This window comes from Vespula vulgaris, chromosome 2, assembly GCF_905475345.1.
Source record: "Vespula vulgaris chromosome 2, iyVesVulg1.1, whole genome shotgun sequence".
Classification (NCBI taxonomy): Eukaryota; Metazoa; Arthropoda; class Insecta; order Hymenoptera; family Vespidae; genus Vespula; species Vespula vulgaris.
This window is the reverse complement of record NC_066587.1, coordinates 19,164,561-19,178,033: the sequence shown is the minus strand read 5'-3', so window position 1 is coordinate 19,178,033 and position 13,473 is coordinate 19,164,561. Positions and strand designations below refer to the sequence as shown.

Below are 13,473 nucleotides of genomic sequence, written 5' to 3'. Positions count from 1 at the left end.
AACGATCTCTATCGGTATCGTGAAATCGTTCGTCCAAGCTCGTTCCATCGGACGGTTACGATTTTCTCCGCTTATCGAGTTCCTCACCCGTAATCCGTCCCGTTATCGAGCGTCAAAATTGAGACGATAGGTACCCTAGATAAGGTACGCTATCTTCCCTCGGTATATTTAAGAAAACTTGGAGAAACACGAATCTCGGATGAGAGCAACGCGAGACACGGCTGTGCGTTCCTTCCTTTCTCGTAGAAAAGATCATATCTATCTTTCTATCGTATCGATAAAATTCGATACGAAAATAAAAGAAAGGTAAACGATGCTCTCCGATAAGGACTTTGATAAATCTCCGAGTCCGATGAGTATCGTTCGATTCACGAACTCGACGAAAACTGAATATCCATTCTCCGTAACCGAAAGTCCGTTCGAAGTGGCTTACGCTTAGACGCGTGCGAGATAGAAATCTTGTTCGTTTTCAACGGACGAGAGGTTCGCGGCCGTGCGTCATTACGGATAATTAATCGTGCTCTTTAACGATGAAAATCAAGTCATAGAGATCGAATAAAATAATATCGTTGGATAAAGGCAGAAAGAGACGATTCGTTTCTTCCAAGGCGCGACTTCCAAGGCTAACGAAATCTTTTGATTGGACGAGGAGGCTCGACTGTAAGGGTTCTTAGGAGTGCGGCGAAGGAGGAGAGGAAAGAGACGCGCACTGGGCGGCTACTACCGCGTTAGAACCGCGTTTTCCGCTACCTGTTCCTCGTCGGCCGATCGACCGATTTTCTCGAGCACCGTATTTTTCTCGCGTTTCCATATCTCTGCTCGTCGACCGAGGGCAACGACGAGCGCCCGCCACTCCGACAAGCCTACAGTACGTATCGTTCCTCGTCGTCGAGGATGGCCGATGAGATCTTTCTCATTGTATCGGGAAAGAGAATACCTTCTTTTTTCGCAATGTCGACCGATTTACGATTCTTTGAAAAGAATTACGATCCTTCTCGGATAACAAATATCCACGTATAAAGCGTTCGCGTACGTATCGATATAATTTTCTTGCCGGACGTTAAAGGCGATCTTTTACATTGGCTTTAAATTTTTGGTTCTCTTTGTAAAACTTCTGAAACAGATCAACGAAGGGGTTACATAGACATTTTCTCAAAAGCGCGTAGGTATTTCAATTACGGAGACGAGCGTCCATTATCTCGAGTATTATTTTACTCGACTCTCTCGCTTCGACGCCTCCCGAAAGTCTCGCTGCGGTTGCGTTCTATCGAAGGGATGCGCACCCGAGAGCCATGTGGACGTTTTCCTAGCGGGAAAGAGAGAGACGGAGGGTCGCTTAAGGACGAGACAAGATTTACGGTTCCGTCTTACCCTTCGCCTTTACGGCCGTGTTCCTCTTCGAAGAATTTTCCCTTCGTCTTGGGAAAGACGCTTTTCTCCCGATGCTTACGTTCGAAACCTTTAGAAAAGGAGGAGAAAATCGAGAACGAGCGGGTATCGGATAAACGCACGTTTTCTTGCGAAGCGCATTTTCTTCCTATTTTTATTTCTTCTTTTTTTTCGACCCGGATCCTGCGAGAAGTTTTGTGTCACGAGCACGTGCTTTCTTACTCCTTTGTTCGTTCCGTCGAGCTCGTTGCTCGAGCACTCGCCGGCCCCCATCTTCTCTCTCTCTCTCTCTCTCTCTCTCGTCGGTACTCGCTTGCTCCCGATTTCGCGCGTCTATACTTTTCTACTTCTAAAAGCGAAATTCGTTCTCGATGATCGACGGATAAGAGCGAAGAATCATTTTTCGACGAGTCGTCGAGACCTTAAACTCTTCTCTCGAGAATCGAACGAGACGAATAAACAAAAAGGGCAAAAAGTCAGTGTCACGACGACGTATGACAGCGACGATACGTAATGGCAACGATGATAACGATTCGCCGCTCGCGATGGATTTTAATTCTGGTAGGCAAACTTGGTTGCCGCGAGCAAAGACCCTCGGAGACACGACGAAGACCCCGAGACATGATTGAACCAACTATCCAGCCAATCCCGTGGTCTGCCTTATTAAAACACGCGCTGTTGTTTTGCCTTTTGTCTCTCCTTTTAATACCTCGCATTAAGCGTCCGCCTTTACTCGCTTCTCTTATTCGTCCTCTCTTCGAGTCGATCGTTCCTTTCGACAACGTATTTCGCTCGTCCCGAAGATAAATGCGTGTCCGTCCGGCCTTGTCGTAACGCATTCGAAACAGTTCCCGTTTATTACAAAAGCTCTTACTTCGATACACCTATCGCAACATTCAACGGCTGACCGAAGCTTTTCTCTTTTCCAATTCGTCTTTAGCCAGCTCGTAAAGAATACGCCCAAAGTCATCTGGTTGATTCGATTGACCCAGTGCCTCGTAATACCCTACTCTAAGAGTGTTTCAATTTATATTCGAGGATATTACGTGAGAACGGAAGAATTCCGTGCACGAGCACGTCACGCCGCGAGGACGCTTTCAATTACGTTTAGAATGCAAAGAATCGCGAACGTGCACGAGAATATCATCGACGTCGTCATCGTCTTCGCCTTCGGCTTCGCCTTCGCCTTCGCCTTCGTCGTCCATTTCGCATTCTTTGCGCGACGTATTACGACGGAATAAACACGACTTTTTTTCCTCGTCGATGACGTCTTCCGGCAAAATCTTAACCTACCTTTGCATCCGATCGATCTTGGAAGGAACTTTGAAAAATGTTTGGTCGAAAGTTGACTCGCGCGGGCTGGCGCGTAGCGCGAAAAACGTCGATGCGCACGCGTGCTGCTCGTAGGAAAGGCAACGAATGGATATCGTTTTAGATACTTTTCCAGTACGGTGCACGTGGAAGAGGGATTTAAATTGCCGTTAATTAGCGAGGTGCGCCAAGCGTTCTCGTCCGTATCAGACGCGGAGAAAGGTCTTGGATTCGAGTCTCTCTTTCTCTCTCGTTCCATATACCATAGGTACAGACGCTGTACGTAGAATCTACGTGTGGTACGTATAGAAAGCTCGCGCGTGCGATCTATATTCTCTTAATTTGACTCCTCGACTTTAAAAAGACAACGCGTCTACTCGTACACGCATATCGATGCGCGCAGAACGTAGATAAAGTCTTCGCTTCTTCTCGTCGAAGGCGACGCACGCCATTAAAGTCGCATTAAAAATGCGTACGCTTTGACTTGGCGTTGGCTAATCGTTAAATATAGACGCGCTACAATACGATTCTCTCTCCCCCCCCCTCTCTCTCCCTATCCGCGCTGGTTAGTCAAAAAAACGCAACGGGCACCGAGTCGCGTTACCAATCGGCTTGGAAAAGTAGATTCCGTATCGAAGACCTCGTCGTTGACCTTTTTACGAAATACGATTCGAATAGATTCGGACGGACTCGTCTTTCGCGTATCACTCGTCGGATCGAGGAGAGAGTACGATTCTACGACGTTACATCGTAATAAACAGAGCGCAAAAACGAATTCGCGCGGAGAAACAAACGTTCGAATTCCTATGCGACGCGTAAGGCTTTTTGCTACCGGAACGTATCTCGTTACTATCCGTTTCTCTACCGTTTGTTTTCTTCTTCCTCTTCTTCTTCTGTTTTCAAAGAACTCTATGTACGTATCCCTTGAATACGAAAGATAGTTTGCTACTAGAATACGTCAGCAGGTACTATCTTTCACAGGCGATAGACGCACGTTCGTCAAATGTTGAAACGAAGAGACGCGACGGGACGAGGGCGGCGCGCGGTGGATGACGCTTCTAATGAACTCGTTATGTTAATAATCGCCGTCGAGCAAAGAGACGAGCTTTCGTGACGCGACCAAACGCCAACGAAAACGATCTTCGTTACGTCCGAGATCGACTTCCGTTCCACGTAGAGAATATTCGCGACATACTTTTGACGATTCCAAGATCGAGATGCGTTCGGCTACGCGTACGAACGTTCGAACGAAAGGAACGTAGGTGCAGAGGGGAAGACTCCGGACGATGCGAATGCCTCTCTTTCAACCTTTATGTACACTCGTATTCCGAATGAGTCATGCGTATGTACATGCCTGTATTGACGTTATTGGTTTTGTTAAACCGCGCACGCATGCAGACGACACACGTTGCGCGCCGCATCGTCGTGCCGGACACAAGACGCACGTGCAACCGCAGCAGTGTAGTCCTTTCAAAATAGATACGAGCCGTTCGTCGCGAACTTTTCTTCTCTGCCAGCGCCTTCTCCTTTATAATATCTGCGTTCTCTCTTTCGTCGTCCTCCATCGTTCGGCACCGTTAACCGTTCTTAGAACGTATACGGTAGCTGGCTACGCATCTTCCTGATCCCGATCGTACGATCTCGTCGTCGAGGTTGCGTAACGCTATAGTCGCGCGTTGCGAACGATACGAATCCGTGCGAAGAAAAGGGCTCGGCCGACGAATAAGCCCGTATCGATGGCAAGACTAGCCGATCGAGGAATCGACTCGTTCCGAGGGAAGGTCTTTCCGGGCGGGCGCGAGAGCGGTCGACGCACCAAAGTACGCGGCAGGTGCGCCAAATGATGGTCGAGCAGGTAGGATCTTTGGTGTCGTTGCTCCTTCGACGCGATCGCACCTTGCGCCGTGTTCTATCGTTACGTCGCGTCGCTACGTATCGTACATAACGTCGCTCCCGTCCTGTCGTTCGCGCCGCGCCGAACGACGACTCGATCGCCGAAGCCGGAATAAAGCCTGCGATGCAGCGAACGGGGTCGCGTCGCTCGGTTCGGTCCGTTTCGACAATTTATCGGAGAAGTCGTTAGAATTTTCGCGAGAGTCTCTAATAAAGGCATCTGGCGATAGAAGCCGCGAACGGCAGATGGCTTTAATCATTCTCTTCCGATCGCACGCGCGCGCACGCACGCACACCGAGTCGCGTCGTCGTCTTATCGCTGCTCGAGGACTGCTCGCGAGAGGTCGTATCGTATCGTCGTATTGCGTCTACGATCGTTTCTATCCACTCGAGGATCGATTTGGGTCAGGGAGCCTCGTTATATCCAAGACCTCCATCCTCTATACCCTATCCTCTTACAATTTTGACATTACTTACAATTAGCCCGAAACTCGGCCACGGAAGGGAGCTCGAGAGAGAATACGCGACGGAAAGGAAGCGGATCGAGATGTAGATTCCCGATCTTAGATGTTCATTTCTAAGAACAGCCGTGTCCTCCGCGTTGCGTATTTTATCCTAACGAAGTATTCCCTGCAGCTACACGCGTATCTATTGGTTGGACGTGGAGCCGTGGCACGACGACGAGAGTGCGTACTCTTCGTCGGGTTAGAACATTACAGGTACGAGAGGTTTAGGAGAAAATTATGAAAAGGACTTTACTCGTGGCCTTTCGAACGATCTCGATCCATCGACGATGGATTTGAAGGTATGTTCGCGACAAGTTCACGACGGCTACGCGACGATAAGGTCGCGCGGTCGGAGCAGGCCACGTCCGATTACCGATTCGGAGGAAGGCGGCACGGTGGCGGACGGTGGTGGTGATCGTTGCGCGTTGGGCCCGCGCATCGATCGGATTTCGGCTACGAATTTCACCGACGACGAAGTCCGTCGAAGGTCGCGCGAACGATCGGACCTACGTCGGAAAGACGATTGGAGCTGCGTTGGAAAGAACGATGGAAAGACGATTCTCGAGACTTACGGGACTTTACGGATCGCGTCGAAGAGGAACGATGCGAGGCGTACGGGTGAAACGGCTCTGAAAACCTTCCGCAAGGTCTCCCAAGAACGAGAGACTTTGGCCGCTCGGAACGATGGTGCGCGGAAGGAGCCTCGAAACGTACGAAGGAGTCGCTCGTGCGTGATCGTCGATGAGAAGAGGTGCAACGTAAAGAACAACAACGAAGGTTTCGTCGTCGACAAAGCGGAGAAACGGGGGATTGATGGGGATCGTGCCGAGGAGGAGCGGACCTTGAGAACGTTCTCTCCCGTCGACGATAGATCGGCTCGACGCGTTATCGTCGCCCGACCCAACGCCCTTCCGAGATCGAAGATCGTCCAATCCGGTACGAAAAGGTCCGTCGTTGTTGGTACCGTCGATCGGAAGCCCGAGTCGCGCCCACCGAGAGGCGACTTTGGAAGGATGGGTTCGCTCGATAAGGATACCGAGGGGAGCGAACCCATCTACGCCCTGCCTAACAGCGCTTCCACCTCTCGAAGCAGACGCGATCGTCGAGCCGTCGTTGTAGATGGAAATTACGTTCAGAGCGGAGACCTCTATCGTACCACCGTGAAATACATCGAAGACGTGAATAAAAATATAGCTGGGATCGATAAGAGTTACAAAATATCGGACGAGTCGAGCCGCTCGAGCTACGGGGTGATCAACGAGATAGCGAAGGGCGAGACGCTTTGCCTGTCCGACGATCTCTGCGGTTACCTCAGGAACAGAGGTGGCATGGTACCGATGCCACCGATCTCACCGAATTTTGGCGAGAATTTGGCCGAAAATTTCGTCGAGAAGCACGAGAGTAACAACGAGCCGTCCCTCCACGAGCGAAGGATCGAGATAGCGAAATCGATACGACGCTCGTCGTCGTCGTCGTCGTCGGCGGCGGCGGCGGCGGGTACGCGTCGGAAGGTGCCGCCTAGCCCCTCGGTCAGATCCTCCTCCTTGTCGAGTACCTCGAGACACTCGACGGGATCCACCACGACGTCCTCGACCAAGTCGACGGACTCCCTTCACGCCATCGACGAGTCCGCGAACGAGAAGGCCCACCTCCTCGGAGAAAGAAATCCCAGCGAATCGGCATCGGACGGCATCGAGTCGAACGACGACGATCGATTCTTCGAGATCTCCCGGTGCCCGCCTTGTCAAAATACTCTACCACCGCTGGACGCCGCAGGCAATCCAGAAAAGAGAAAGAATCCTCTTAATCCGCTCGATCGTAACGGAACGGGTCTCTCGAATTTCCACGCTCGGGACGACGTCCTCCCGGCGAATTTCGACGAGAACAAATACGGAACTCTTCCGTATAGAAGGTCGAAGGAGAGAACGAACGGCAGATCTCTTCACAAGTCCACCGAGGATGTGCTCGATAGGACGTTTCGCGAAGAGGTCGAGCCCTCGTTCAGAGGTTGCTCCAGCAGTATCGACGTCAGCGACGGATCCTCCTTGACCAGAGATTCTCTTTGTCAGATCGATGCCACCGACGTCATTCTCAGGGGCCAACTCGAGAGATCGCGTCTGAATCTGTCCGCGGGAGATACTTTTTCAACGACGATCTTCGCGGTTAATGCCCGAACCAGACACGATTCTCTCAAGTTGGATCCTCGAAACGAGGATGAATCTGGAAAGTACCGGCACGCACTTTTCGCCACCTTGCCGAGAAGAGGAAGCGTGTCCAGGGATCAGGTTTCTAACGATTCTCCCAGGCGTCTATCCGGGAACGTGACGTTGCTCGAACCGCTTTACGAGCACGCCGTTAGCGATCCGGTTAAGCCACGGAGTACGGATAACGTGATACCCTGGTGGGAACTTGCCACGAGGAAGTACAGACACCGGAGTTGTCCTTCTCTTCAGGTAAACGAGAAAATGACCCATTTACAGTCGGTCGCGTCGATGTCATTTCGTGGGTCCGGGTTTAGACGACGGAGGATTTTACGACGGAAAACTAGAAAAATCTGAGAATGCTCCGATCGGCCGGGATAGTACGGATATCGATGATTCTGATCGATCGACTCGCATCGAAGATAATATTCTTTTCCGAGTCGTTGAGCGAGACTCGCGTGACGTCTCTTCCGCTTCTCGTTTCAAATTTTCCACCGTCGAAAGGGACTGCCTTGTCGTCGTTTCTGAGAAAAACTTTAGGCGAAAGAGGGAGGAGTCGTGCCTTAAAGACCCTTCGACCTCGCTCTCCTCTCGGATTGTCTCCTTCGGAGAGACGAGTAAAAAAGAGTTCCCCATCGATTTCGAAGGATAAGCGACTTTGTTTTCCCTTTCCGACCAGGTATATCGCGTGCGTACAGGTATACGCGTGTACTTTTCTTTTTCAATCAATCTGTACGTTGAGTATCTGCGTTATTCAGTCGCATTCCGCACAAACTTCTTTCGTCGACATCGAAATGTCATTTCCTGCGAATAGTTCCCCCCGCGTGAACTAGAAGGCCCTGTGTACACGAGGAGTATTCCCCTCGTAAACGTATCGCGCTACGAAGGAGAATCGTAGTTCCACGGTCTGGGAACTGTTGGGACTGTAGCAGCAGCAGCAGCGACGGCAGTCAGTTTCTTAGCTCGGCTCGTAACGCTTCAAGGAGTATGCCTCGTTCGCACGATACGCCTCTTCCCGGAGAATCGCTCTGTTTATCGTATTTTCAATCCGAGCGAAATATATTCGACGATAATTCGGCTTTTTGAAAGAACGATTGGCAAAGGATCAGTAAAGCATCTTCGTAAACTCTATCGATTCTAGAAGAAAATGCGTTTCTCCGTGGTACATCGAAGACGAACTAAAATCTCAAAGACTCGTGTCCGAGGGTAATCCCGTAAACGATGCGCGCTCCTCGTTTCTTTTCGCCTCTCCGGGTCGCCCCTCGCTCGCTACGAGCTCTCGCTGCGTTTTAGATGCGAACAAGGCGTCTCACTATGCACCGCCATTCGTTTTGCTCCTATCATCGGCATCTACCGTTTTTGCCGAAGGTTTCCGGTCCAGTTTTTAGTACTATTCGACGACTCGCTCGCGGCTTTCATTAAGCTCCGTATACAATAAGGCAACACACAACTTTCCCCCCACGATCTTGCGAACGCGATAAGCGTTCGAAAGCGAATCTCGAAACGCATAAGAATCTAGCTATTTTTCTTTCTTACGAAAGATCGATCAAGAGTCGACGAACGTTCTTCTAAAATCTAATCTAACCTTTTAACGACAAGTTGGAACCTTACCTGCGCGCGGATTGTTTCTAGTTCAAAAAAAAGAAAAAAAAGCAACTTTGTCAAAATCTATGGACGTCTTAAAATAATGATCTCGGTCGTTTGGTGACTTTTCTGTTCCATCGGATGTGTGTGATTATAATTATATACGTATATCGTATCGTACACGCACACGCAGACCAATGCAATTATTTCTTTCACGTTTACGTCGCCTATCGCCGTATCGCCGTATCGCCGTATCGCCGTATCGCCGCATCGTCGACGATCAATGGCAGTGACAATGGCCGTTTCCTCTTTTCCAAGGTTGTGCGTGCGTAAAATATCGTAGCTTATTGTTATTTTAGTCAGCGAGTGTACGGTACGAACCAACGCGTGCAGGTCGCGACGGTCCTGCGTCTGGGCTTTCCATCGCCACGAGGTAGCAAGATTATCTTTATTCTCTCGATATTGATAGAATAAAATTGAAATGGGGTTATTTTTGTCAGCAACCACATTAATAGCAGGTCGAATATCAATCGATCTCTATCGCGATATGTACCATGACGTAATAATCTCTAGATTCGACACATAGGAAGGATACTTTTAAACGATAATGGTGAATTTTTTGTTTTAGGCACACGTCGTGTCCGCCTTCGAACAATCCCTGTCGAACATGACGCAACGATTGCAGCAACTCACGGCAACGGCCGAAAAAAAGGTAAGCGTCGGTAAATGAAATGTTCCACACAATTTTTGTCACATCTATGTAAATCCGTGCCCGGGGATCTCTCGCCGACGAATTTCAACAAAGACAAAATACGATCGATATCCGAACGTTTAACGCAATTCCGATGTCAAACATGCCAGGCGTCAAAATTTCAAAGTTTTCGTCGCGGACATACCGAAAAGTATGAAACTTGGCGCATCTCCAGTGATGCGTTCATCAAAATGTTAAAAAAAAGAGGTTGCCTTCCTTGCAACCTTGGGTACAAATCTGTGTAGATAGCTCGTTGAACGTCAAGTAACCAAAAAAGTTACAAATCTCTCGCTCCCGGCGACGCGCGATTAAAATTGAAAAGTCACGCCGGCCGATTAATTCGCACCGAGTAGAGTAAGAAAAGAGGAATAAGGAGGAAAGAATTCGAAAGGAAAAAAAATCAGGAATTACGATGCCTCGACGGTCGATTAACCGAATCGACGAATGATCGAATGATGGATCTTAAAGTGCCGCGTTTTAACGCGATCGGCAAAAAATCAAACGCGCTATCCGCGAATAAAAACTCGACTCCGATATCGTCGTCTTCGATCAAATCGAAAGTATTGAAATTGAAGAACAACGGTCGAACGGTCGAAAAGTCTAACAAAGTGTCCGGTAACGAGTTGCGATCGAACAAGTCGAAGGACTCGAAAAGATTGAGCGAAAAGACGTGTGAAAACCGTGTCCCTACGACGACCGTCGATAATTCGTCGCAAAAGGGCTTCCAAGTGGAAAATTTACGAACGAAGAGGAATTTGATTCCTAGCGTAGCGGCAAAGACCTTCTATCGAAATATCAACGTCGGCGAGTCGACGACGATGAGAAGGAAGCCGGCGGCAAAGGAGCTCGACAAATCGGACAAACTCGGGCAGGAAGCGAGTTCCAAATCGATGAGACAATTGTTTAGCGTAGCCGATTCTTGGAGTAGCGATTCCGTGGTCAGCCATTCGGATAGTTGCACCTGTTGTCACAAGAAGGAACAATGTCCCGTTCACGGAACGAACAGTATCGCGGATAAGGGATAATCGACCATTTGATCGTTAAGGATAGGTTACAAAGTGAAAATTTGTCTTACCTTTAATAAGAATTTTTGTCCGTTGCCTCGCACAGGATTCCGAATTACAAGAGTTACGGGAAACGATCGAGAGGCTTCGGAAGCAAAGCGCGGAGGCTGGATTGAACAACGGGCCGGGAGGATCGGGCAACAACAACGGACGTCGACACACTCTTGGCGATTCGGATTCCGGCAATACAGGATGCACGGGCGGCGGTAACGGTGGACATCATCAGGGTGCATCGATGGCGAGACAGCTGTCGGCGGACAGCGTCACTTCGCTCAACTCCTTGAGCAGCGCTTGTTCCGCGAGCAGTAGTCATCAGAAGAAGAAGGGTTGGTTGCGTAGTTCCTTTTCGAAAGCATTCTCCAGGTCGCGAAAGAACAGGCACGGTTCCGTCTCCGATGCCGAGGATTGCAAGGACGGTGCCAGCGGAGAATTGAGCGTCCCGAATAGCCCGAGATTACCGACGGCCTCGAAACACGAAAGCGCGAGGAATCAAAGTGCCGGTAGGAGCAACGGACAAAAATCGCCGGAACCTGAAAATCCACTCACCGGGAGCAAGAGCAGCTCGGCTCTTTACAAGAAGGAAGACGAGGACGTGGACGAATTGAAGAAACAACTCAGGGAAAAGGATCTCGTTCTCACGGATATCAGGCTGGAGGCACTCTCCTCGGCCCATCAATTGGAATCGTTGAAGGACACGGTCATCAAGATGAGAGTAAGTTTTCTTGGAGTTTCGAGCTTGGCGAGAAATCGCTCGAGATCGTTTCCATCAATCGACGATTGTGTCCTTTCTACAGAACGAAATGCTCAATCTGAAGCAAAACAACGAACGCCTGCAGCGGCTGGTCACTTCGAAATCCCTTACGTCCTCGCAGTCGTCTCTCCCGAGCGATCCCGACAGGCGTTTCAGTATGACCGAGGTGGCCTCGAGCGTTGCTGCCCTTTCCAACGGCGACAGCAGTTCGACTGCCGATCAATTGGAAGATCTCAACGTGCCCGAGCACTCCGTCGTACCGTCTTCGGCGACTTCGGCTACGAGCGGCGAGCCGGCGTTAGACCACGACACGGACGGAAAGAGAATCAACGTTGCCGTCTATCTTGGGAGCGAAAAAAATTTCAATTACAATCTAATATCGGGTAACAACTCGGACAGTGGCGTCATCGGCGAGCCTCCGCACTGCGTTATCGCGAACGTTTGCATCAGCAACAAGACCAGCTGGGACGCTTTGGACTCGATCGTACGACGATGCTTCAAGGAATACGTGTCGAGGGTCGATCCCGTCACGAATTTGGGTCTCGGCGTTGACTGTGTCGCCGCTTACCATCTCGGCGAAGCTTCGAGGTTAGCTAAATCTCTTTCGTTTCGTCGGGCATACGGAATTGCCTCGAAGCAATTTCATAATCTTATAATCTGGGTACGCGTGCGTACGCACGTGTGCGCGTGTATACATACATATACATATATATATTTATTTTTCGTTTTTCGTTCCTTTCAACAGGTGTACGACGGACTCTCAGCACCCGGAATTACTACCGTGCGGTTATCTGATAGGACACGTGAAAACTATTTATCTGGTGCTCTCGGGTTACTCCTGGCTCGCGATCGACACTCTGATACCACGCTCCATCGTTCAACGACTAATATCTTTGTTAACGGAACATCGCAGAGTCATCCTTTGCGGACCTAGCGGCACCGGGAAAAGTTACTTGGCAGGAAAATTGGCCCACGCTCTCGTGGATGCCGATACGGACTCGAAAGACGCGGCCGCCGTGGCCACCTTCATAGTCGATCACAAGTCGAGCAAAGAACTCAAGCAATATCTCGCTCATATCGCCGAAAGATGCGACTCTAATGCGGCCGACGAATTGCCGAGAGTGATAATATTGGAGAACCTTCAGCATGCCGCCTCTCTCGGTGAACTTTTCAGTGGTCTTCTCGGTACCAGGCACTCCTCCTGCCCTGCGATCATTGGCACCATGAGTCAGGCTACCTGCAGCACCACGAATCTTCAATTACATCATAACTTCAGGTAAACGAAAGCGTAAGCTTTTCCTATATCGAGTCCTCTTATTTCTCTGAAACACAAGCAGTTTATTGCGCGTATCGCGCCTTTTTACCTTCTACTCCAGGTGGGTACTATGCGCCAATCACATGGAGCCGGTTAAAGGATTTTTGGGCCGTTACCTCAGGCGAAAGCTACTAGAACACGAATTACGTGAATCAGGTGGCACGAGAAACGCAGAAATGGCCGCTGTCGTGGAATGGTTGCCACGCGTCTGGCTGCATCTCAACAAGTTCCTAGAAACGCACAGCAGTTCCGACGTAACGATAGGTAAGATCGCTACTTGTAGGATCGCCGCTAGAAAATTTCTTCGTCGTCACGAGAGACACGAACCTTTTTAGGCCCTCGACTTTTTCTCTCTTGCCCCATGGAAGTGGCAGGTTCTCAAGTTTGGTTCACGGATTTGTGGAACTATTCCGTAATACCGTATCTGGTTGAGGCTGTCAGGGAAGGCCTAACGTTGTATGGAAGACGCGCGAGCGGAAGCGGAAATGGCGAATCCACGTGGGAAGATCCTGCACAATTCATTACCTCCAGTTATCCGTGGATCTCGACGCACGCCGTACACGATGGTAGCGACGCTCTTCTTCGCTTGAGGCCCGAGGACGTTGGTTACGACGTCGTTACCTCGGGACATACCTCGGGCGTAGGTGCGTCCAGCGTAAAGAGCCTCGGCAGTACACACAGCGACACCGAAGGAGATCCTCTTGTTTG

At 50.0% G+C, this 13,473-nt stretch overlaps 1 protein-coding gene across 10 annotated transcripts in view; it reads left to right on the top strand.

Annotated features, from left to right (window-relative positions):
• Positions 1-13,473, top strand: part of LOC127061519 (protein sickie) — an 83,528-nt gene that overhangs the window by 68,134 nt on the left and 1,921 nt on the right. For all 10 annotated transcript variants that reach the window (XM_050988493.1, XM_050988491.1, XM_050988490.1 and 7 more), the window contains 6 exons: positions 9,513-9,596; positions 10,746-11,411; positions 11,494-12,038; positions 12,196-12,726; positions 12,827-13,029; positions 13,101-13,468. In XM_050988493.1, the coding sequence (XP_050844450.1) occupies positions 9,513-9,596; positions 10,746-11,411; positions 11,494-12,038; positions 12,196-12,726; positions 12,827-13,029; positions 13,101-13,468 (2,397 nt within the window). The remainder of the gene's footprint in view (positions 1-9,512; positions 9,597-10,745; positions 11,412-11,493; positions 12,039-12,195; positions 12,727-12,826; positions 13,030-13,100; positions 13,469-13,473) is intronic.